Source organism: Pipistrellus kuhlii, unplaced genomic scaffold (assembly GCF_014108245.1).
Source record: "Pipistrellus kuhlii isolate mPipKuh1 unplaced genomic scaffold, mPipKuh1.p scaffold_m20_p_7, whole genome shotgun sequence".
In the NCBI taxonomy this organism is placed as follows: Eukaryota; Metazoa; Chordata; class Mammalia; order Chiroptera; family Vespertilionidae; genus Pipistrellus; species Pipistrellus kuhlii.
Genome location: NW_023425573.1, coordinates 24008334 through 24034582, shown reverse-complemented (window position 1 = coordinate 24034582; position 26249 = coordinate 24008334). Strand labels below are relative to the sequence as shown.

The window sequence follows — 26249 nt, the reverse complement described above, 5'->3', positions numbered from 1 at the left end:
TCAGGCACTCAGGGGGTTTCTCAGCCTGGCCTGCACCCTCTCATAGTCTGGGACCCCTTGGGGGATGTCCACCTGCCAACTTAGGCCCACTCCCCAGGGGGAGATCCTTAGCACTGTCGAGAAGGTGGGAGAGGCTCCTGCCACTGCTGCTGCATTCACAGCCATCAGCCTGGCTTGTGGCTGAGCAGCGCTTCCCCTGTGGGAGCACACTAACCACCAGGGGGCAGTTCCTGCGTTGAGTGTCTGCCCCCTGATGGTTAGTGACCAGAAAGGTCTTCCTGGTCTGTCAGGGCCAGCCTGACAGGTGAACAAGACAGAAGTAGGGAGGTGGGAATTGAGAAAAAAAGAAAGACATGAAAGCAGGATTGGGAGGACTGCAAGCCATCGACAGACTGCAGCAACGTTATTAATTGGATAATGCCTTTTATACACAAACACTGAATGGGATGTTAAGAGGAATGTACTCTCCATTCCTCCCAATCTTGGAGATAAAGCAGGAAGCCAAATTCTCAGTAAATATTTATAGGCTTCTGATAAGCTGTGAAAGGTCACTCTCGTTCTGCTGACAATAGGAAAGTGCCATCAAGGGACACGGCGGGCAAGGGACTCAATCTTATCAGTCCCTTCGGGTGCAAGGACTCCGTCAGCTTACACCCGGTCTCCAACACTGGTCTTTCTGCTGTTAGGGTTAATTTGCATATTACCTGTGGAGATCGGCTACAGTGTTTGGACAGGTTCAAGCCTCGGACTAATGAGAGGGCACAGTCCTCTCATTGCCACGTGCAAGTCCCAGCTTGGAGGGCAGAGCCCTCCCAGCACAATTATAGCCAACAGCTGTAGTTGTAAGCTTGAACCTATGGTTTGAACACGTGGCCCTACGTGCTTAAGTGATATAGGCTGCAAGTAAACAAAGCTTGATCAGGTGCATGTAATTGAATAGGATCAAAATCCACGAGAATGTTGTAAACATCTTGACTACACCCTTCCTTTGCCTTGTGGCATCTGGCTATAAAACAAAGACACGGCTAGTAGTCTGTGGTGCTGTCTCTCCATCCAGAAGCAGCATCTCACCCAGACCCAGCTTTTATTCTCTTGTCTGTCTTTTCTCAATCCTTCACTGTCCCCTCTCAGGGTCACTGAACCTGGCTGAGCTGGTATGGCACATAGGTGCCCTGGGGCTGAGCATGCCATGTCCGTGCTGGCTCGCCACAATTACCTTTTTATTATATAGGATACTAGAGGCCCAGTGCACAAAATTTGTGCACAGGTAGGGTCCCTAGTGGCTGCAGCTGCTGCCAGCCGGGGCCTCCCTTCCCCCAAATGCTTGCCGCTGCTGCTGGCCTGGGCCTCTCTTCACATCCGCCTTGGCCTGGTGCCACCTGCTCACCTGCTTCACCATCCCGCTGTGGTCCTGCTCTCATTGGGGCCCATTGGGGCTGGCAGTGCCTCCACTACCACCTACTTCCAGCACCACATTGTTGACATCTGCATATTCCTTGCTGCCTCCTGGTGGTCAGCGCACATCTAACTCCCAGTTGGTCGAACTCCACCCATGGGGATAATTTGCATATTAGCCTTTTATTATATGGGATTAACACAGTAAAAGCAGTTATGTGGTCATTGAGAACTTTGTTTCATCCTTGGAAACGCATAGAAACTTCTTGTCTGCTAGGCCACAACAAAATACCAGACTGGAGAGCTTAAAAATCAGGAATTTAGAATTCTGTTGTGTAAATGTACCAGAGGTTTTTTTTTGTTTGTTTTTTTTCCAGGTAGGAAATGATAAAGGGCAGGATAAATGGTGATGGAAGGAGTTTGCCTTGGGGTGGTGAGCACACAATGTAATATACAGGTGATGTATTATAGAATTGTATACCTGAAACCTGTGTCATTTTATTAACCAATGTCACCCCAATCAATTCAATAAAAATAAAAATCAGAAATTTATTTCTTGCATTTCTGGAGTCTCAGTCCAAGATTAAGGGGGTTGGCAGGTTTGGTTTCTGCTGAGGCCTCTGACTGTGTCCTCACCTGGCCTTGCCACTGTGTGTGCACATCTCTGGCGTTCTTCTCCTTGTGAGGACACCAGTCCTGCTGGATTAGGGCCCAACCCTAACAATCTCATTTTAACTTCATCTCCTTTTTAAAGACTTTCTTCTCCAATATGTCACATTCTGAGGTCCTGGATGTTGGGGCTTCATGGGAATTTTGGGGGAACACAGTAGAACCCATGACACTTTTTTTTTTAAAGCACTAAGAAGACCACCAGGCACGGACCAAATAGATACTTGCTCTTATATGTTTACTGCCCCCCAGAAAGTCCAACCAACCTGCTAATGAGGAGTGGTCTCCAAAGAAAATGAGTTGTGTTTTTTTTAAAGTATATTTTTGTTGAGGAAGGCAGAATGGAGAGAGAGAAACATCCATGATGAGAGAGAATCATGGATTGGCTGCCTCCTGCCCCCCCCCCCCCTGGGGGATTGAGCCTGCAACCTGGGCATGTGCCCTTGACTGGAATCGAACCCAGGACCCTTCAGTCCCCAAACCAATGCTCTATCTACTGAGCCAAACTAACTAGGGCCTCATGATACTTTTTAAGGGTCTAATGCCCATCATAGTATGAGATTGGTGCTTCTTCCAGAATTCAATAGGGATTTGTGCCAGGAAAGCTAAAGAAAATAGCACGTGTCTACAGAAGATACCCATCACGGACCCAGCAATGTATAGGAATGCATGTACCTCATCCTCCACAGTGAAGTGATTGACATAAGCTCTTATTGAAAGGGGTGCGGATGGCTGGAGCTCAGTGGATGACATGTAACTGGTTGGGGTAAGGAGAGTGTCCACTGTGTGGCCAATGTGTGTATTATAGCAATATCCATGATTATAATTCTGATATGAAAATAATTTGAGTCAAATGATTATGTGGGGAAGAAAAGTGATAATGTTGTCTGGTTTTACTCAACCCTTCTGTTAACAGTTCCTTAATTGCTTCCTGATTTTATTCCTTTTCCATTGTTATTTCTGTTGGGGACATCTCTTGGGAGCAATGCCCTTGTTATACCCCCAGGAGGCCCAGGAGGTGCAGGTGATCCTGTCTCACAACCACATACTGAGAGGTGTCCATCCAAGTCACTACAATGCAGAAACAGTCCCAGTGAATTCCATGTTAGCTTTATCAATCTGCTTCCTCAGGTGTGAAGAAACTTCACCTTGGTGATTTCCCTCTTCCTCTCAATTTCATAATGATAAAAGAACCCTTAATTACTTGATCTCACTCACAAGGCTTTTCCTTGTTCACAGACAATGGAGAGGATAGAACAATAATGCAGGCTGAGGATTACCCACGGGAGAGAGGAGAGAATAGAAAACAAAGTCCATTTACTTATTCATACACTCATTGCCATTGAATCCAGGCATTCAAAATAATGTGAAAGTTGGCTGGCATGTTTAAGTGTTTCCTGTGCCTGGCATCCTGCTCAGTGCCTTTTGTGCATTCTCTTATGCAATCCCAAGCAACTTTGTGAGTTCAGTTCCAGGGTTAGCTACAAAGTAAGGTTTAGAGAGAGGGGACACTTGCCTGGAATGACATAGCTAGGAAGGAACCAGGGCAGGACTTAGGCCCAAGATCGACAGATTTTAAAAGCTGGGCTACTTCTCTTGTTCACAACCTGATTCTGCTCTTTTGAACAAGATTAACCTGTCAAGCACAGAAGAAGCAAACACAGTCTGTTTGGCAATCTTGCTGTCATTTCTAAGAAACCTGCATGACAGACCACCTAGTGATTAGGCTGCTGAGAAGTAGCTTTGTCCATTGCCAGTAAACAATAATTCCTCTTTTTATGTTACATTTTCCTCAGAGATGATGAAGGGTAGGGTAGGTTGTGCAGTGCATTTGAAACCATGATCAGCCTCTAGTCTCCATCTTTTCGCTCATTCAGGGAACTACATGGGGAAGCTCTGTACACTGCCTATGATGGTTTCAGTCGTAGCACTTCCTATCACATCTCCACCAGCTGTGGCCTTCATGCCTTCGAGGACCTGGGCTGGTTTTGCTTCCCCTGGGCTCTCCTGGGGCTTTGGTGGTATCCTGGTGGAGTTTTCCTTTGAGTGAGCACAAATTCAACTTGTCCTTCGTGAGTGATTTCCTGCTGAAAATCAAGTCGTTGAAAACCATGGGGACCTCCAAAGGCTGAATTGCTCATTTCTGAGTAACATTATTGCAAATCGAGGTGGAGAAGGTTTATTTATTTATTTATTTTTTACCTAATTAAAGTTTTAGCTAATCTCAAAGTCACTTTGATGTTTACTTTTACTAAAACTTTTGAGGAGAGGATTTAAATGTTTGGGTATGTATGTGAACTACCTGTTACATATATCCTCTCAGTTTGTTTTAGTTGTAATATATAGGAGTATTGTGACTATAGGTTATCATTATCACTGATGCCTTAATCACAGCTGTGTGATATATTATGAAGCTCATGAAAGGTGCCCTTCTTTCCCTCATGACATTATAGAAATCATATACCCATTAACTTGAGGTGCAGAGACATTCCTTAAGTGGTAAATGGACATTTAATGTTTTTTCAATGTGTTTTAGAAAGCATTGGGTGTATTTAATTTTCTTGGAAAGTATGTTTTGTATCTTCATTTGGGATTTCCAGAACAGTGGAAGAGTTGGGGCCTTCAACTGTAAAAACAAAATGACTTAACATTGTTGAGAAATAATTATATTTCCAGATAAATTAAGTTTGCCTTCTTAACCAGTCAAAGCATTCTTTGTTAGTATCAGCTTCTAAAATTGTGTCCCACATTTCCTTGCCATTGCATAAATCATGTACTATGTAATGAGTATGTTGGAATTGCATAGTTAAGGTCTCAGGCTCTGGGACAAGACTTTCTGGATTCAGATTTTGTTGTGCCACTTGCAACTATTTTCCTTTGGCAACTTGTCAACCCATCTGGTCTCAGTTTCTTCATCTGTAAAAGGGGGATGATTATAGTATCTTTTTTGTAGGTACATTTGGAGGATTATATGAGTTAATATATATCAAATGCCTGGTGCACACTAAGCACACACATATGTTGGCTGTTACTATGTTTTTCTTGTTTCACATTATGAACACAACTTAGATAGTGCACTCTGATCTTATACACCTGTGGTCTCTGTGATGCTGACAGGACTCCTATTTTTCTTCCTTTTTACTACTTTAGATCATTTTCCTCCTCCACTGTCACCTGCCACCTGTCTCTGTCATGGATTCATTCCACGCTTTTAAGAGGATGGTTTTGGAGAATGAGACCTGGGTTCTATTTTTGGCTTTATCACTTTTCAACTCTGAAACCTTGGGCAAGTTACTGAACTTTTCTAAGTCTCAGTTTCCTTATATGTGGACCAGAAGCCCGGTGCACAGATCTGTGTACTAGTGGGGTCCCTCTACATGGCCTGTAGGGATCAGACTGAAACCACCATCCAACATCCCCCAAGGGATATAGTAGTGCACGAAGCAGCAGGCAGCTGGCGAGCAGCCCGAGCCCAGGCCTGGTGCGGAGCCGCTCCCGCTCCCGCTCATCCCGGCCCCGCTGCACCTGCTGCTGCAGCTCAATAGGCTCGCTGCTGCTCTGCTGCAGTCTCTGTGCGCCTGATTTAGGGCGATACCCACATGCCCATGACTGAGAAGCAGCTGCAGGCTCACACCCAGTCAGTTCCGATGCTGATCCCAATCCCAGTCCTGGTCCGGATGGGGGAGGGGCATGCAGGAGGAGTGTCTGTGGGAAAGGCTCACACTGCTGCAGCTGAATGATGCTTCTGCTGTGGGAGTGCACTGACCACCAGGGGGCAGCCACTGCATCAAGCATCTGCCTCCTGGTGGTCAGTGCGTGTCATAGCGACCGGTTGACCAGTTCTTAGGCTTTTATATATAATATATAGATAAATCTAGCTAATTGTGCTTCTCAGAGGAAAAGTAGGTAAAAATTCTTGACATGGTGGTTGGCATGGAGCAATAGTAACTGCTATTTTTATTACCCTTAATAATTATTTATGCTTGGGGAGGATCGTGAAGGTATTCTCATGTTTTTTTTTCTACAAAATAAAGTTTATACATACATACATTTATGTTTTTAATTTTTTTCCTTTATGTTTTCTGGTTCCAAGCTGAGGCAGCTAAATATTTTATTTACAGGCAAATGGCTGTTAGGCATGCATTCATGCATTTCATGAAATAATATAATGAAATACTAGGTCGAAAATTAATCAGACAAGCCGAAGCCGGTTTGGCTCAGCGGTAGAGCGTCGGACTGTGGACTGAAGGGTCCCAGGTTTGATTCCAGTCAAGGGCATGTACATTGGTTGCGGGCACATCCCCGGTAGGGGGTGTGCAAGAGGCAGCTGGTTGATGTTTCTCTCTCATCGGCGTTTCTAGCTCTCTATCTCTCTCCCTTACTCTCTGTAAGAAAAATCAATAAAATATATTAAAAAAAAGAAAGAAAAAGAATCAGACAAGAAATTATTATAGTAATATTAAATACACTATTATTTAATTATTTAAAAATACAGTTTCAGCTCATTTACCTAGCACATGATAAGATACTTGGAATGAGTTTCTCGATGTCTGAACATGACCCTTTGACTTCTGCTATTCTTTGTAGTCATTTTTAAGGAACGGACCTCAGTGAACTGTGCATGTCAGTGGAGAATACAGAACATAATTTAGCCTTTTTATTGACTCAAGGGCATTATTTAAGCATTAATTATGGATTTTTCAGCAACCACAACGATCTCTCAGTGACAGGAAGGCATGGGCTATTGCCTCTCCACCCTGTAGCCTTGGATGTTTGATCTGTGGAGTCCATGTTTTTCCCTTTTATAGATTTTTGCTTCTTCCCACGCCAGCTATCACTTTGTGACAATGTCACTGACCAGCCTGCAATAGGAATTTCTCTTTCTACTATGTTGCTTCTGACTTATTTTGGTCTGGGTAACCAGGTAACTAATTTTGTTAGGTTTGTCTTCAAAATGAGAATAAAATATTATAATCAAAAGCTTTATCTATGAGTACAATGCATGGTTGTTTAATGAGTTCTAAATTAGATTAGGATTTTCGGCTTTGTTCATGGCATATGCCAGGTAGGTGACTTATTATATTTAATTTGGATTGGGCTGGGGGACCTTAAAGAGGTGTTAAAACAAAAACACAAAAGAAGTTAAAAAGGGGAGTGCCATGTCATTTAGTTTGTGTGACAGCTACGGAATTGGCATACTTTCAGATTACTAAATTAAGCAAGTTTACTAATTGTGTTAAGCTTAGTCTGTTCACCAAGAGCTTATAAAACATGCAGCATAAAAATTTGAAAGGCAACTGGAACTTGGTGCTGGGCAGAAGAATTAAGTACATATGCAATGAGCTGGGCTGTGTGTCCTGTTTGGGGCACCAGCTGATAGGTAGTGAGCTATTTTTTCTCACGATGGGAGCACCCATGGAAATGAGTCTTCATGAAGGCAACAGAGGTTGCGTTGAGAATTACTGAGCTGACATTTTGGAATCACAGGTAAAGCACATTTAAAAAACATTTACTGTGGTTCCATTCTGCATTATTACATTTTTCTCAGGGAGGAATTGGTAGAAACTCTTACCTTAATAAATTGTTTTTGCTATGTGCTGTTGCCTTTATAGTGTGGAAATGTTTTCTCCTTTGGGCTCTTCACACCAGGAAGCTTTTTATATAACAATATTAAGTATTTCCAACCGCCTCCAAAAATTGTGAAGAATTTTGGACCTACTATTTTCTGGTCAGTAGGACATACAATTAAAAAAAAAAGTCATGATCTTTTTGCATGTGTTATACGTCTATTGACATATAATGGTAGTGGCCTCTGAAGGTCATTGGCTGCAGCCCTGCCTCATGCAGCAAAGGTAGGGTTACCTCACTTGAGAGATGCAGAATCCACACCTAGGAGCCCGGTGGCTTGTCCAAGATCAGGGGAGTGGGAAGCGGATTTCGGATGCAGGCCCCTTTTCATGTTCATAACATTCTTTTTCTCTGGCTTCTCTATGAAGTATAGAAATAAATTACTTACAATGGTAGTGTTACCGGGAGAATTGAACTTCTCTGTCACTCATGGGAGTGGGATCCTTACAATATCTTTGGACCTGGGAGAATGAGATGTGGTGAAAGTCTTTATTTATGTGGAGTTTCATTCCTCGTGTTGTAAAATCCCATCTCCCTTACTCCAGCCCTGAAAGAGGTGCCGCTGAAAAGCAGAGCCAGAAGCAGGGCCAGTGTCCAGAGCTTCCACTCCATAGTGGAGTTGGGTCAGGCAGAGCATCAGGCTAATTAAAGTCCGCTAGTTCATTGTGTGGGTCCCACATGGCTCCGTACCCCCTGCAGCGAGAGAGCTGGAGCTCAGTGTGTGTGAGAGAGAGCCAAGAGCCAAGAGAGAGTGCTCCTTTGTCTGGGAGTTAAAATATTCAGATTTCTTGCCTTGCAGTGGCCATGCCTATTCTGTCCACTGACTTGTTTCCAGGTGACTGAAACTCAGACCTTGTCACTCAGACCTCATTAAGCATGCGTCCAAACTGCCTTTGTCCAGTCCCTTTCCCCATAGATCAGTGGGGAACAGACTTGGAAAGTGTTAAATTACCAAGCTATATGAATGTCATGCCTCTATCATCTAGTATTCCATATACTTTTTTTCCTGTTAAGTAATAACCAGGTTATTATAATGGTATCAGTAGAACAAAAATTCAAACTTTTTTTTTGATTAAACATGGAAGTACAGAGGCATACAACTAATGTGTCTGAGGGGGTCTGTCTTCAGCAGCCCTTTTCAGAGGGCTGCACGTTGTTGAGAATGGTTGTAGCTAAGCAAAGCAATTTAAACAATTGCAGTTAATTTTTCATTATCTAAATTATGAGGAACTTATTTCAAATAATTGCCACAGGTGACAAAGTTTTAATTCAAATGGTAAGCAAATCAGTTTTTAAAATAGTTTTATATAATTACGTTGTAATTATTTGAATAAATTGGATCTAAATCCTGAAACTGTAACTATGCCATAATCACTCTTCTAGAATGCAAATTTATTGTTTTAGGATCAAGAAAAAGAGCTTTCCCCCCCCCATTTTTAAATTTACCATTCCCCCTATTCTGATTTTTAAATATATATATATATATATATATATATATATATATATATATATATATATATAATTTTATTTTATTGATTTTTTTTACAGAGAGGAAGGAAGAGGGATAGAGAATTAGAAACATCTATGAGAGAGAAACATCCATTACCTGCCTCCCCTGCACACCCCCTACTGGGGATGTGCCTGCAACCAAGGTACATGCCCTTGACTGGAATCGAACGCAGGCTGATGCTCTGTCCACTGAGCCAAACTGGTCAGGGCCCTATTCTGATTTTTATTTGTCATAAAACTTATATCGAGTTTTGATGAGTAAGATCTAATGGGATAAAGGGTTTCCTATTTATTGAATTAGCATATTTTGAAATTAGCATGAGGTTGAAATGCATGCTCTTCATTTCTTGATATCTCCATGATGGTTGTGGTATGGTGTTAGCACGTTATCAGTCATATTCAGGACTTTTCAGGGCAAGTTGACACATCATGGCTAGAGAAACCTATGCTACATCCTCCCACCTACATAACCATGCTGTCTAGTCAGCAGAGGTGGCGCGGCTGGGCACCAGGCCCTCAGGGCAGGCTCTTTGCTCTGTACTTTGCCTCCTCCTCTAGCTGAGAGATAACCCTGGTCTAGCCCAAGAAAATGGCAAAAACGTCTTTTTTGGTCTACAGAGCTACCTCTCCACCCCAGGACTCTGTGCTCTGTCAATGAAATGTCCCATAGGAGACTCTAGAAAGAGATTAGGAAAAGGACAGAGAATAGCCCAGAAGTAGTCTGAGGAGGAGCTGGCCTCTCTCTCCCTGGGAAGTGGACTTGGAGAGGCTGGGCAGGTCGGGAAAACTGACCTTCCATCTACTTGAGTTTCATGCTTTTTTGTTTGTTTCCTGATGTGTCTTAAATTCCCACTCATCTTCAAATCCAAGTCCTTTACGCCTGTCTTGCTTTGTCTATGGCATACTATGCCATAAAGCCCTTCAATTAGCATGTATAATTAGGAATTTAAGGCTCAGCGATTGCAAAGAGTGGCTGAAATGAAGACTAATGACTTTCAGACTTAATAGTAAGTGTTGTCATTTGTTTCCAAATGCGTGCTCTGATTCCCCTGCTCAGACTGTCCTTCCTGAAAGGTGAGTGATTCAAAGGAAAAACAAAAACAAAAACAAACTCCCAGAAAGCTTAGTAGCTCTCTATTGTTTTGGAAAGGCAAACTGTAGTAGGAACAACCTGGGTTTAACTCTTCACTGTACCATGTATTATGTCTGTGGGGTGTGTTACCGTCTCTGAGTCTCAGATTTCTCACCTATGAAGTGGAATGGACCATACTTTGCCTAACAGGATTATTTTTAAGTTTAGAAATACTGTTTATAGTGCTTAAAGCCCTGCTACAGAATACTCGTTCAGTACTTGAGAATGCCTACCATCAAGTTTTGTGTTCTACACAGTACCCCGAGCGTGTTGTGGCTCACAGACTGAGTGCTGTGACTATAATGCAGGTGATCGGCCTCTTTTATGGTCATATACTTGAGTGCTTGATTTTGCTTTTTACAATAGAATTCCCGATTGTCAGAGACTCAACATGCTGTGGCCGTAACTGATAATGTTGTTGGATTTTATGTCTTCCCTTTGCCAGCAAAACTTCTGTTTTTGGAAGCAATATTTATAGAATGAGCTCGCTATTAAATCTATATTGTACTTAGCAAAATTAGATTTTTTAGTGGCTTTGTTGCCAAAATCCTTCCCTGTAGAGCTGGAGACAATAGAGGTACTGATAACTGGTCAGGCAGTTTGCAATGCAAATGTTGTAGCAAGGACACAAATGTGACTGAATTCTAAATGGAGCTAAGCCATTGCTTTATTTCAGCAAGTCGGTAGTACTTTTGTCTTAAATATGCAAACACATTTTGGTCTAAAATATGTTTGTATGTTGGACCAGATTCTTGCTTTATAACACAATGTAATAGAATTTAGATTGCCACTAAGGTTTCTTATCAATTCACCCAGTGTTTCCTCTACATGTGCATAGATGTGATAAAAACAAATTCATAGAATTATTCATAGGATCTAGAGGTTAGCACAAAAGACCAAACATAACTGGTTTGGAGCTCATTGTGCCCAATATTAGACAAACAAAATCTGGGATGAGCATGTCGGTGCTGGCAGACCCCATGTCCAGGCCATTCTTGTGAATATGCAAAGGAGAGTGAGCCCAGAATGTTCCATTCAGTGTCAGGCCCACAGCTTGGTGGCTGGAGCAGCAAAGTTGCAACCTTCAGAGGGCAGCTCACTCAGTGGCCCCCTCGTGGACAACTGGGGTATCCTACATCCAGAACCTGCTCTCCCTGACCTGAGCCACCCTTGCTGGCAGTGGCTGCCCTGCCAGACACTTTTTCCTTTAGAGTCAATCTCTCTCTGACATTTTTTTAACATTAATTTTTTTTTTTTTACTGAAGTAAAATTGAAATGTAACATCATATTAGTTTCAGGTGTATGGCATAATGATTTAATTTTTGTATACATTGCAAGATGATCACCACAATGTCTAGTTAACATTCATCATCATCCATAGTTACAAAAAATTTTTCTTTTCCTGAGAACTTTTAAGATCTACTCTCTTAGCAACAGTATATGCAATATAGTGTTATTAACTGCAGTCACCATGCTGTGCATTACATTCCCATGATGTCACTAGAAGTTTGTACCTTTGGGTCCCTTTAATTCATTTTGTCCCACCCTTCCCCAGATGTGGAATTGCTGGATCATATGGTAGCTCAATTTTTTAAAAAATATACTTTTATTGGTTTCAGGGAGGAAGGGAGAGGAAGAGAGAGATAGAACTATCAATAAGAGAGAACCATTGATCAGCTGCCTCCTGCACGCCCCACACTAGGTATTGAGCCTGCAACCGAGGCATATGCCCTGACCAGGAATTGAACCATGACCTCCTGGTTCATAGACCAAAGCTCAACCACTGATCCACACCACTGGGCAGTAGTTCTATTTTTAATTAGAAGCCCTCTTATCAAAGATATTAGGATAGTTAATCAGGTCAGTTAATCAAATAATTTAAGTGCAGAATCATAAAAAAATTTCAAACATATTTAAACATCTTATTTTGCCTTAAAGTATATAAATGTATATTCACACAACAGGAGAAATGACTCTTTATCCATAGTTCTACAATACATTTGGAGGTGGTTTGTTTCCTTGTGCAGTTTGTGATTTTCTATTGTGAGCTCATTATGGTAAGTGTCCAAGTGTCTCATGTGTTCTGTATTGTGAAAGCATCCCTCTATCCTCTCCTACTCTTGCACAAGTTTTGTAATGTTTATTTCTGAGCCCAGAATTTCTACCCTGTTTCTCCGAAAATAAGACAGTGTCTTATATTAATTTTTGCTCTCAAAGATGCACTAGGTCTTATTTTCAGGGGATGTCTTATTTTTCCATGAAGAAGAATATGGTACACATTTATTATTAAATGAAAATAAAGGACATTTATTACCTGTATATGGTACGGTCGTACGGTAGTTGTCAACACAAACCAGACAAACTGTGAATCCTACAGTATCAAGAATTTACTCATTTATTCAATGACAATCATGTCATCATCTTCTGGAACATCATCATAACAATCTAATTCCTGAATTTCCTGTTGAATTTCTTGTGACTCATTTCTTTCAGAATGAGTGGACCAAATCTCTCATGTTTAGCCTGGGGGGGGGGGCTTATTTTCGGGGGATGCCTTATATTTCACTCAGAAGGAAACGTATAAGTAGGTCTTATTTTTGGAGGATGTCTTATTTTCGGGGAAACATGGTACCTCAAGGGGATGTTGCTGATCACATGGGATATTCATATGGAAGGTTCTCATACCCAGGAGCAACTCCTTTTTCATCTGGAGATCCTAGAGGGATGTCATTCTTTCTGCTGTTTCTCCAGGCCAGCTGCTGGATTTATCTCCAGGCCACCCATCTCTTTTTAAACAGACAGGTGGCTCTAAAGAGATGTTATGGTCTCAGTGATAGGCCCCTCTCTTCCCCTGTGCTCAAGGTCACATTTGTCATCTGCACATGGTTTCTAGAACTCAGACCTCCAGCTCTTAGGTTTTATATCCAGGTCCGTAACCCCCGTGGTTAATACAGTGGCATCTGCAAATGACTTTGGTTGTGAGATCTCTACTCTTATCATTTTTGATACTCAGCAATTCCCGTCCCCCACCACATTTTAAACATGTCTCCTTTTTTAACATGCTGTTTTTAAAAATTTGATTTTTAGGGAGAGGAGGAGGGAGAAAGAGGTAGAGATAGAAATATCAGTGATAAGAGAGAATCATTGATCTGCTGCCTCCTGCATGACCCCCACTGGGGATCAAGCCCCATAGCCCTGGTCTTTTCCTAGGCATGTGCCCTGACTAGGAATCAAACCAGCGACTTCTTGGTTCCTGGGTTGATGCTCAACACACCAGTCGAGCTCTCTCACCCCATTTTAAAGCTCACTTTTGAATCAAAGCTCACTAAAATTGTGACATAGTTTTAGCTGGAGAAGGACCTGTTCATCAGTTCAATGTGTTATAATTAAAGAGGAATAATGAAATTTTCCTTCAATAAAGCTTTTATTTTCTGCCTACAGCATTTACACATGCAAGAAAAGTTATGGTGTCTAAAACCTTTATACACAAAGTTAATTCACAGACTCCAGCTTGGCGAGCAATACTAAACGCAATTGGTTTCATCAGCCTTCTAAAACAGATCAGAGGATGCTCTGTGCTCAAAAATTGGTGTCCTGAACACCCTTAATTCTACATGGTTATGCTTTACTGATCATTTTTCCATCTTTATAATTCCATGACTTAATTGGAAATGCTAAATATTTGTGTTTTGAAAGAGAAAATGTGGATGATCAGTGTCGTAGAGTATCTTCAAGCTACTGTACCTTTGTTGTACTGCTTTGTAGACACAGTCATCAGGCAGCAGCTCACTACTGGTTTAAGGTTAAGCTTGTCACGGGGCAGGAAGCCCCTCTGTGTCTTAGGGCACTGAAGTGCAGCTAGAATGTTCTTGCTTCTGCTTCCCTATAGAGCTGTCTTGTGTCTACAGGGCTGCAAAATTAAGGTGGGGTGGTTTTCGATCCCTCCTCTCTTCACTCTCTGTCTTAACCCCCAGACGGCAGAGACTGTAGTCCCTGTTGCTGATCATTCTTGTTTCTGTGCTTCATACCCTGTGGTTCTTCAGAGTTGGCAGGATCTTATAATGACCTCCTCCACGTTCAGGCCTGTTTTTCTATTCCTTTATTGTCTATTTTTCCCTTTGTTCCTTCTGTCTTTTATAATTTTTTAAAAGTCCATTCAGGTACCTTGTGGAGCAATACCTGGTCTTTTCCTAGACATTGTTAGCCAATCAGAGAGCCTCTTTCCTGCCATCCGTGGAGATGACTAATCTCAGCATGCGTGCGATTGGGGCCTTTGGCTGTTGTTGATTAAGAAACAGCAATTGTGGCTGGATGTCCAGAGCCTGCTCTTTTGGTGGCTTGAATTGTACTTTTTACCTTTTTTTTTTCTCCTTTTTTCTTTGTGGAGTGGTCTACATGAAGCTGGCTGGCTCCAGAAGGCTCATCTCTAGGTAAATGAGGTTGGACAACTTGAAGATTTTAGATTCTCCACCAAGTCACTGATTCTTGTCCTCATTTCTGGGAGCACATGGGTATTAAAATTAGAGCAACTATTTCCACTTAAGGTTGGAAAGCTGAAAAGAGGGCAGAGGAAATTTTGTGCCTGCAGAGAGAAAAACACAGCGAAGAAGTTAGGAGGCCATGCAGGTAACACCAGCACATGAAGCGCTTTCCCGCTTAGAGCAGCAGTCTTTCCTAAGGACAGTGGCCCTGGTTTCTCTGCATTCACCTCATTTCACAGCAGATGGAGAGCCCTTACCCAATTTTTCTTAAGGATCCTGGGCTACCAAGCCTGGCTGATACAGAGCACCCTGCCTGGGAAATGCTCGGAGCAGAGAATGAAGAACAGTCTGAAAGGAAGTGTCGTCCTATCCCTGTCTGAGACAATAAATAATCAAGTGCCAACTCTGTGCCTAGTTCTGCAGCTCCCTGCCGCCTCACACCGGTGTCATTTCCACCTATTTTAAATAATAAAGAAATCAACACCTTTTTATATTTGGAGATTACGTTTGACATCCCCAACAAGAGTGGAAAGCTAACCGAAACCGGTTTGGCTCTGGATAGAGCGTCAGCCTGCGGACTGAAAGGTCCCGGGTTCGATTCCGGTCAAGGGCATGTACCTTGGTTGTGGGCACATCCCCAGTGGGGGGTGTGCAAGAGGCAGCTGACTGATGATTCTCTCTCATCGATGTTTCTAACTCTATCCCTCTCTCTTCCTCTATGTAAAAAATCAATAACATTTATTTAAAAAAAAAAAAAAAAGAGTGGAAAGCTCTTCTGAAAGTGGGAGTGCCTACCCTGATTTAACATGTTTGGTTGGTGTCCCAAAGCTAGGATGGAGGCCAAATCCATTAGAATATGCAGAGGCTGCTGTATTTGGGTTCCTGCTGGCTTCTCCGGCTTCCTTGGTCTCCTATAGGCCTCTGTGGTTGCTGGGCTCTGAAAAAGTCTGTGGAATCTGCCCAGTGCTCCACCGCCTGGGAGGAAAGTCAGGAAGGAACTTTCAGGTGACTTTTGAGCAAAGGCAAGTTAAGTTTCATCATTGCTGTCAGGAGAGGGCCTCTAGGTGCAGAAAACTCTCAAAACAGGGGTGCAGTCGGTGCTATTCTTGACATTCTTCACCAGGGCAGTTATCTGCCAACCTCACTCAGATTGTGTCGCTAGTTCCAGAGTTGGCAGATGGTCGACATTTCCTATAAAAGTTTTTTTTTTTTTAAAGGACATAAACAAAAAATGCCCTTTTTCGTTTGAAAGGTGTAGCCCCAGCTTTTACATGTGTGGACAGTTTCAGCCCCAGCTTTGAAGACATTGATGTACTAGCTCTTCTCAGGATGGATCCTCTCCCTGCTGTGTGGCAGCCTGCACCGAGCCCCCGCACCCCTTCGCCTCTGCTCTCCTGGTCTGGGCACCTCACACAGCCTGTGTATGCTGCCCTCTCCTGTTGTCTGGGCAGAGTAGCTTCATTTGCTCAAACTTTGCCCTGAAACTTGGTTAGCATGTGGTTCATAGAGTAGATACTTGCTCTAAAAGCCATGGTTACCCAGGGTGGGGGGGGCATGAGTGAGGATAGAATAAAATCTGGCTTTTCCAGCTCTTTACCTTGCAGAGCCTTCTAAAGTTCCATAGTCCTGTGGGCTCCATTATCCTAGACTAGGGGTGTCGAACTCAATCAGAGAAGGGGCCAAAATCTAAAATCCAGCCTAAATCGCGGGCCGAATGGTTTACTGAACAGTCATAAACTGTCATTGTGATGGAAACGCAGTGGAGTGCAGTGATGACAGCACGGTGCAGGCCACATTGCAAGGCCTGGCGGGACGGATTTGGCCCGCGGGCCTTGTGTTTGACGCATGTGTTCCAGCCTCTCGGATTCCACCTGTGCAACGCTGGAACCTTGCACAAAACCATAAACTGGGGCTCTCTGGGCAGACACCTTCCATTACTAAGCTGAGTGAGCTTGGCCCAGGTTCTGTCAAAGGCCTGAGGAGCCACCCAGGGTTTATGATCTATTGAACCTGAGGCCCCCGCAGCTGACTGAACCCAGGGTTCTCCTCTCCCATTGTGTCCTGAGTGTCATCTCTGATGCTTCCTGACCTGCTGGAAGATGGCCGGGCCCTCAAGCTGCTCAAATTGCTCAGGTCTGGGTGACCAGTGCCAAATTTGGATCCACTCTCCAGTAATTGGATTTCTTTTTTCTGATAGCTGATGGCAGAGAGCTACTCTGTCTTCTTGCATGGGCTAGGACCTGTAGTGCAGTGTTCATTGGAAGTGGTGATGCAAATATCCTTGCTTTGTTCTCAGTTTCAGCGAGAAACTTCTCAACATTTCACTAATAAGTATTCCATTTCCTGTAGATTTAAAAAACATATATTTTTAGATACTCTTTATCAGATTAAAGAAGGTCACTTCTCTTCCTATTTGCCAAAAATCTTCACTCTAAATGGATGTTGAATTTAATAAGACACTTTTCCTGCATCTTTTGAGATGCCTGTCTAACCTTGATCTAAAAAGCTTAATTCCCAGTTCGTGTAGGCTTCTTCCCCTGAGTGGGCAGAGAAGTAAGAGTTGACATTTCTCCTGTATTCATGGCATTGTTGGTTTTTAAAGAACATTTGCTAGGATGTATGAGTGTCTCTGATGAGAGGTGAGACACTAATGTTGGCATTGAAATTATTCTACAAGTTTCTGATTCAAGAAACTTGTCTTTGAATGACTAAAAGAAAAAAAGAAAAAAATCATTTTATCTGAGGCTGATGTGCCTATGCAAGTAAATGCAGTTGAGTGTTATCTCTGGGAATTTAGAGAATATAGAAAGCAGAACACAAAGGATTTGCCAGGTTTTTGAAGAAAAGTTATTCAATTCTTGATATATCTGCAACTGAGCAGGGCTTTAAGATTCATCAGTGTGACTATTGACTATGTGTGTTAGCCAGACTGAAGCAAAGGCAGTGCAATTTCAAGGTAATTTCCAAACGTAAAAAGATGCCATAAAAAAGGTAGAAAAATAATTGGACATGTTTATTTTTAATGGATTCATTTCATCGCCAAGTGTTTGAACTCTGCTTGTAATTTCCTTTTAGCCCACTTACAAATGTGATGCAGCCCACATATAAAAATCAGGACAGGCTGGTTTTAGGAAAATTGACTAAGAATTGAGGGGGAAATGACTGTCCCAATTAGTCTTGGAATAATTTTCAAGTAGACCCAGGGTCCATAATACAGAAGGGAAGAAATATTAAAACATGGGAATGTGTATTTCACTATGGCATAGTGTCCTTGATCCAGTGAAATGAATGAGCATTTTTATTATTATTTGGATTTGGAAAAAAAACAATTCATGGGATGCATTTCTTGGCCCAGTCTACTATTGGCATAAACACTGTAGTGACTATCTTCTCCCTCATGTCTTTACTCCTAGTGGGTAAGCAGTTGGAGTTGGAATATAGTTAGGATCATTATTGAACAAAGTAGGAAATATATTCTTTTTCAGATTAAAGCACTGTGATAGTTGGACCCCAACATTGTTCATTTGCTTTTTAGCAGGAACAATTTCTAACCAGTGCAATTTCTATTTGGACTGAGAAACCAAATATTAGGAAGAGAAAGGACACTGGAGCTCCCTAGCTCCATTCTTGCCTTTTACAGTTAAGAAGACTGAGTGCCAGGAAACGTCCTTGCCTTGGCCAGGATCACCCACAAATGGGAGTGGGACCCCAGTTTTCTCTACCATGTCACAGCACTTCAGGAAAACAATTGCTCATTACTGTTTTTCTCGAAACCCTGAACTTCAAATTCGAAAGTCATCTGCGCTGTGGTCCCCCTCCCAGTTGGCAGATGTAGACAGTCCTGCTATTTCTTTTCTTTAGCTTTTACCCTGATAACCACTCTTAGAAAGAAAAGTTGTGCATTGTGACAGATAAAGAAGCTGGAGTTTAGACAGTGAGAGAGAGAATGTTTTGTAGATAGTAATACCTAAAGTGGGACTCCAAGATCTTTTCAGTGCCTCTTCAGTACTTTTTCTAAGAACTGAAATGAAAACGGTGAAATGTCAGGTAATAGAAAAGTTATATTGGACAAGAACTGCATCTCTTCAAGTCTTATCAGTGGATCTAGCATGACATAAGAGGAAAATCTTTGTCAGTGCATCTAGCTGGTCCTAAGCTTACACCATGAAAACATGGCCAAGTCAAGTAATTTTTTTAAAATTGAAATCATTGGGATAACATCCTAGCTAATAATAGAGTGATATGCAAATTAACCATCCCTCTGCTACACCTGCAATTCATGTCCACCAGCCAATCAGAGCAAGTATGCAAATTAACCCAACAAAGATGATGGTTAATTTGCATAGACGGCGGGAGGGAGGAGTGAAGACTGAAGACAGCATAGAAAGAAGAGGGAGGGAAAGTGGAAAGCAAGGCAGCTGCAGCTGCTGGAGGGAAAGCACTGCCCACCTTGCCCAGCCCTGCCCTGCCCCGCCCTGCCCCGCCTGCCACAGAGGGAGAGGTAGAGGGGGACAGGAGAGGTGGTGGTGGTGGGAGGGAAGCCCTCCAGAAGTCTTGCAGGAATATTTCTGCAACAGGTCCCTGGTTGATTAATAAAATTATACAGATTTCAGGGATATAATCTTATAACACATCATCTTTATATTGTGTTGTGTGTTCATCATTCCAAGTGAAGTCTCCTTCCATCACCATTTATCTCCCCTTTACCCTCCTCCAACTGGCCTTTCTCTCTGGTAATCACCATCCTGTTATCTGTTTACGAGTTGTTTTTTGTTTCTTTGCTTAATTTCTTCACTCTTTTCACCCACCTCCCAACCTTTTCCCCTCTGATAGCTGTCAGTCTGTTCTCTGTATTTATGAGTCTGTTTCTGTTTTGTTTGTTCGTTTATTTTGTTCATTAAATTCCACATCTACCAGTGAGTGGGCAGTCCTGCTATTTCAAGGCCCCTTGGTCTGTGTAGTTCTTCCTCCGTTTCCCCCGCAGGGTTCCACCTCTGTCTACGTTTGGCCTCTGCAGTGAGCTGTTCGTGGGTGGGAGGATAGAGACAAAATTTCCACACTTCCTCCAGTGAAGGAAAGTTGGGAGTGCGACCCTTTATAGAGATCTCACTTCATAGTGTGTTATCTACATAAGCATTCCTTTCAGGGTGCCAGGATTCATTGTCACGTTTCTGCACATAATTACGATCCAAAGTGCGGCAGGTCCCTTCTCTGCCTCAAGTTGTACTGTGAAAAGTCCTTTCTGTGATTTAATCACTTAGTATATGCCATCCCAGTAAGGGGGTTGGGTGGGAAGAAGAAGTAGTAGTAATTGCTATCGACATGATCAAGCCCCTGTTTTAACTTGTCATCTTTGAAGTTTACCCAGACAAGCCCACCTACCTGTTTCTTCGTTTTGTGAACACAAGGTCGGAATAGCCTGAATCAGGGCCAGATAAAACTTCAGGGCTGGATAATATGTACTCCAATGGTTTTGTGGCCAGATAGTCTCCGTGGCTGTTCTTCATTTGCTGAGGTGGTACAGTGAAAACCTACCCAGAGGGCCATGGCCAGAGTCCTGGAAAACTTTATTCACAGAAGCCGGCTGAAGTTGGCCTGCTGTTGGAGTTTGCCATCCCTGGTTTATACTGGGAAACTCAATTTTGGTGTTTGGACCAGAGCATCAGAGTCCAGGGATGCTGAAAGATATGGGTTTCTAGGCCTCACCTTCGGAGCTTCCATGAATAGCTTGGAACAGGGGAATATGTATTTTTAGAAGTTCCTTAATTGATTCTACTGCCCAAATTATTAAAACCATGGTTCATTCTGCTTTTAAAATTTATATGTGTGCTGACATACACACAAATGGACACGTGGTTTTATGTGTGTATTTAAAAATAATATTAAAAAATGACACGATTGTGTGCAAACCATTCTGCATGTTGCTTATTTCTTTGCCCTTTTCATCGAGGTGTCTCTCTGTTAGTGACATCCAGGAATGGATATAATAAAGGATTTCATCCATTGTAATCTATGGTACCATTTTTATTTCTTTCATCATGTTGCTGTCTTTTTATTTCATTTTTGGAGGTTAGTAGATTTTTAAAACGTTTTGATGGAAGAAGATCATCAGTCTGTTCCTTTAAAGGGTGATTTTGCTTCAGGGGCACTGGCAATGTCTGCAGACCATTTTGGTTGTCACAACTGTCATTGTTGAAGGGAGGACGTCTCCTGGCATCTGGCAGGTAGAGATGAAGGATGCTGCTAAACACCCACAATGCACAGGGCAGCCCTCCCACCAAAGAACTATCCAGCCCAAAGAGTCAGGAGTGCCCAGTCTGAGAAATCCTGCTTGGTGGCTTTTTTGTTCCTTGCTTAACAAGGTAACCTCTTCCTATGATACCAATATCGATCTCTGTAGTAAAAAGTTCCTGAATTGATTTGCTGCTCAGAAGAATTGCTAAGACAGTGGCCCATCCTACTTATTTCTTCACACCCCACACAAATCCCCCTCAGTTATTTCTCTTCTGTGTTTACATCTTACTGCTTACTGCTCTATAAATGCCACGCATCTCTGTGTCCCTCAGTGACCTGTGCAGCCTGGCTCATGTGACGTGCTCCATCTGTGACTGCAGGTCCTCCTGGGTGGCATTGGGTTTGGACTCCGTAGACATGTCTCCGTTTCCCTGACTGACTCTGCCCACAGAGCATGGGTATAAGTGAGGGTGGGGGTGGTCTCAGGCTAGCGCTTTGCTTCTCTGGACTTTCCGAAAGCAGTGTCACCGAAACCAGAGTGGCTATCAACAGAATCTGAAATGCTCTCGGATGGAGGAGGCCCTGGGTGTCCCTTCACTTAATGTGTGAGGAATGCATGTCAGGTCACTTCTATTGAAGAATTAATCTGATGCAACAAATGCACAGCATTGAATAAATGAGCTTGTTGGGTAGCTGTAAGCAGAAAACCATTAACCCCAGGGCTTTCTCCTTTCTCTTTTTTTATAGCTGAAATTACAAAGTCTTAATCATTCTCCTTCTCCCCCATCATTAGAAGCTAGAAATTATAGCTGAGAAAATATTGCCTGTTAAATATTGGGTATCCCCAAAGTCAAATCTATTAATTATGACATTTTTGCCTCATGCATTTTGATAGTTTGGTTATTTCCTGCTTATAGTTCAAAATTAGTGGGATCCAATAGCAGTAGTGACCTCCACACTGGACTTCCACTTTGTATTGTAAAATGAGGTGGAGAGCCATGCAAAGTCTGGGAGGAAAGCATTCCAGGAAGAGAGCATAGCAGGTGCAAAGGCCCAGAGGTAGGAATGACCTTGGCAGAGTCCAGGGACAGAAAGAAAACAGGGTGGGGACAGTTCCAGGGAGAAGAAACATACATGGGAAGAGAGGACACCAGGTATGAAGGTGTCAGATCGAGGAGGGCTTTGTCTATCTGGAAGGAGTTGGGTTTTACTTTGAGTTGATGAAGATTTTAGATGTTTAAAATCATTTACAGTTTAAATATTCTCTTCAGATACCACTCCACCTACTCTTTTCTGATATTCTGTGAAGGGATTTCTAAGTGATAGCAGAGAATTGACAATGCAGTATTTTTGAACTTCATTTTATTCAATTCAAAATCCCTTAACATTCCTGAAGGAGTTAGTTGGACATTGTTTGATGAGGGTAAGTAGCATAATGAGTAGCCGTTTTTCCATGCAGAATTATGCATGAACCATTTCTATAGGAGAAACTGGGGTTCCATTTCTCTGTGGTCTGGATTTTCCTGAGTTCTGTTTTGTGATCAGCCCTGAGAAGCCAGGGGGGCATCAGATAGAGTCTCACTTTCGGTCATCACAGAGGCAAATGCTAGTGGAATGAGTGTGGAGAACACTTCTGAACCCTGGAGGGTCTCCAGAGAAACGCTGTTTCATTTCTCATTGCTCTGTAGCATCACCAGGTAATAACAAGTGGCCATTCAGAGGGCAGCAAAGGACTCTGGCTAAACAAGTAGAGCAGGAACACAACTTAAAGACATGCAAGTGAATTTTATCTTCTGTATCCAGCAGGGTTACATTTCTCTGCAATCCCCATCCAAAGTGATGAGCTAGGAGCTTCTATAAGATTCTGCTTAATGTGCTTCACCATCATGCTCTCTACTGGCTTGCAATGGTCGTGCGCACTCATCCTTTTGGAAGCCTGTAATTAAAAAAAACAGCATCTTAAAAAGCTTTGTTCATCAGGTAGGAAACAGGGAGACCGAGGTAAGCGCATCTTCAGGAGAAGAGACACTGGGCATGAGGCAGTGTTGTGGTGGTCCAGGATGTGCAAAAGGAGAGTTCACTTTAGATCCCTACTTTCATTTGTCATGACACGCAGGTACAAGCATCGAAATTGACATTTTCTTAATAAGCCTCAATTTTAACGATTTTTGCCTTAGAAAGTTTCTCTAAACAGCATGTTCCTGAATTCAACATTGCATAGGGCCTTGGTTTGGGAGGCTCTTCCCCAATCATGTATCCGTCCTTGGGGGAGGCCTGTTACCTGTGGAAAGGCTAACGTTGGGATGACCTTGGGAGGCTGCCCGCAACAACACAAGTCATTAAGGACATGCGTTCCCCAGGAATAGCGTTTCCACGGGAGCAGCAGCTCTGAGACACGAGCTAATTTCCCAGCGATGGCACTACTTTTCTTACGAGGGAGTAATTGACCCATTTATGGTCTCGTTTCAGATTGTGGCGGATCCCTGTGCCAGCAACCCTTGTCACCATGGCAACTGCAGCAGCAGCAGCGGTGGCTACCTCTGCATTTGCACGGAAGGCTATGAAGGTCCACACTGTGAGCAGGCACCTCCCAGCCTCCAGGCCTCTGGCTGGACTGAGCCCATGGCACCTAGACAGCTGGAGCCAGTCGCTGCTACCCAGGAGCCTGATGCCATCCTGCCCCGCTCTCAGGCAACCGAGACCCTGCCCACATGGCAACCGAAAACGGGGCAGAAAGTTGTAGAAATGAAATGGGATCAAGTGGAGGTGAGAATGTTTTGTTGCATACGTTTTTACATAAGACATTGGTAAGGCTGAACGAATTCCCGTAGTTCTAATTACACAACAAAAACTGGAAAACCTTTAAATTGCCCAGTGAACAAAACAATGTGCCCAATCTTAGTCCCTCTGCGCTTGTTTGGAAAATCTCTCTTGGTTACAGAGATGAGACATTTGGATTGTGATTGTTTTGTGCGCTTCAAAGGAGGAATCAAGAAAAGAAAAGGAACGTAATTATTCTGGGGACTAAAATCCGTATACATTTCTGTGAGACAATCTTATTTTGGGGTAAATGGCCAATGAAGAGTCATAAACATGAATGCAACCAAGACCCGCCTTTACTGACCTAATTTTACTCGTGGAATTGTAATTGGTCACTATTTTCTTGGTTTGCTGGTTATTGTTTGGGTTCTATTTTTGGTGACTTGCAGCTCTTCAATGGGCTTTAGAGAAGAAAAGCTACCATAGATTTAAAATATTTTGAAAGAACGCATTTGAAAATAAAATTCGCAAATTTTATTTAGTTTGGCAATAGAAAATTCTATTTACTAAATCTTGGCCAATCTAGGTTTGGCTTATCGTATTTTCAAGTTCATCAAAAGTCTCACTATATTAAATATAAAATGTTCAGCATACCTCTAAAAGTTAACATAAAATATAAATTTGCAAGCTGGAAGAATTTGGGAACTAGTCAAAATCATGAATTTGAGGCGACAATGACAGTGTAATTTCATCCATATTTTATACTTTATATGACATCCATATAGATTTGTGTGGGGTTGTGTTTTATTACAGGTTTTGTAGATTAAGTGAAAACAACAACAATACATAGATCTCTGTGTAGCACTTTTAGGGTGAAGGAGTGTGTCTAGAAACTTTCCTTTTTTACAAAAGAGGTAAGGCACCATTTCTTCATTCATTTTCGTGGGTAATTATAACCAGCTGACCCACTTTTTTTTCATTGCCACGCAATTTATGAAGGCCACATTCAGACTGCAGGGCAGTGCTCTTCGCCTACCTAAAAACTGGTGGACTTGTTCCGATTTCAGCCTTTTATTAAATGCTCTGAAGTTATTTCAATACTTCTTTGCTGAATGACTCACTTCTTGAATGTGAAGTAGATTTGGATTCACATTTATGAGGAAGTGTCCTTTAATGAACATTTCTTCCCAACCGGCCATTTCAATCTATTTATTTAACGACATACTGTCCGACAGCTGGTAAATGTGAAAAAGAAACGCCTGGTCTTCCTGTCCTGCGGTTATTTCTTAGGCTGTTCGAGAAGCAAGTTAAAAGTGCTAGAGGAAGACGCTTCCCTTTTTCGTGAAGGGATGATGCTTTGGGAACCCAAGGCTATTTGGAGCCCCAGGGGACGAAAATGTATGGAACAGTTGTCTGTTACACAAATTTAACACGTTGGATTCACGTCTTTGAATATGCATGGTGGATTTTATCGGTAGCATTCGAGTATCCAGCCTTCTGGACAATAAGTTCTAAGTATTGATTGGGGTGAAAATACGGAGAATTTCTGTGTTGTTCTCAGTTAATTCAGTGATGAGGGGTACTTTTAATACCCTTTTATTTGGACTTTCATGGAGGAAGTCAGTGATTATGGTATGAGGAATAATAAATGAATGAATTTGTCAGAAGCATCTCAGTGGACACAGCGTAAGTGTTCACAATATGCTTTCTGATGAGCACATTCTCCCTTTCCCTTCCTCCACCAGCTCGTTTTCCACATCCATCAGTATAACACTGTTGGGAATATATTACTTAAAAAAATGAAGACCTAGTCCACAGGGGGAAAAGGGCAGCTCCTCAGTTACCTGATCTTATTGTGGGCTCCTGAGACCCATCTCCACACAGAGCAGGGTCATCCAGACCAGATTCTTCTTGCCTATAGTTCATTTAAGGGCACACTCTCCTAGTGGTGAAGGTTTATACCATTGTGTGTAAGCTGATCCTTAATGGCCACCTCCTTGTTCTCTAAGCTTTTAGTCCCTCGGGAACCCCCAGACTGAACCTAGAGCAGAGGCCAGTGACTCTTGTTAAATAAAAGAACTCCTCCCTGGGATATCTTATTATCCGTTTTCCCAATCCCCGCAGTGGGTAGACCGTTCCCAGGAAAACTCAAGGGGCAAAGCTTACATTTCCTCTTGAGTTGCTAAGGTTCCACTTGTCCTTTCTCTGTCCCCAGGCCAGCATCACCACAAGGAGTGGAAGAATGCATCTCATGGAATTTTGCTTTATAGTACTGTCTTGTGCTGTGAACTCCAACCTTTTTGTTCTTTTCCCCAGGTGATCCCCGATATTGCCTGTGGGAATGCCAGTTCCAACAGCTCTGCGGGTGGCCGGCTGGTGTCCTTTGAAGTGCCACAGAACGCCTCAGTCAAGTAAGAAAATTCTCAGCGGAAAAACTGTTA

At 42.6% G+C, this 26249-nt stretch overlaps 1 protein-coding gene across 1 annotated transcript in view; it reads left to right on the top strand.

Moving 5' to 3' along the window:
• Positions 1-26249, top strand: part of DNER (delta/notch like EGF repeat containing) — a 220306-nt gene that overhangs the window by 66284 nt on the left and 127773 nt on the right. Inside the window, exons 2-3 of the mRNA XM_036421970.2 lie at positions 23518-23814; positions 26125-26219. Of these exons, the coding sequence (XP_036277863.1) occupies positions 23518-23814; positions 26125-26219 (392 nt within the window). The remainder of the gene's footprint in view (positions 1-23517; positions 23815-26124; positions 26220-26249) is intronic.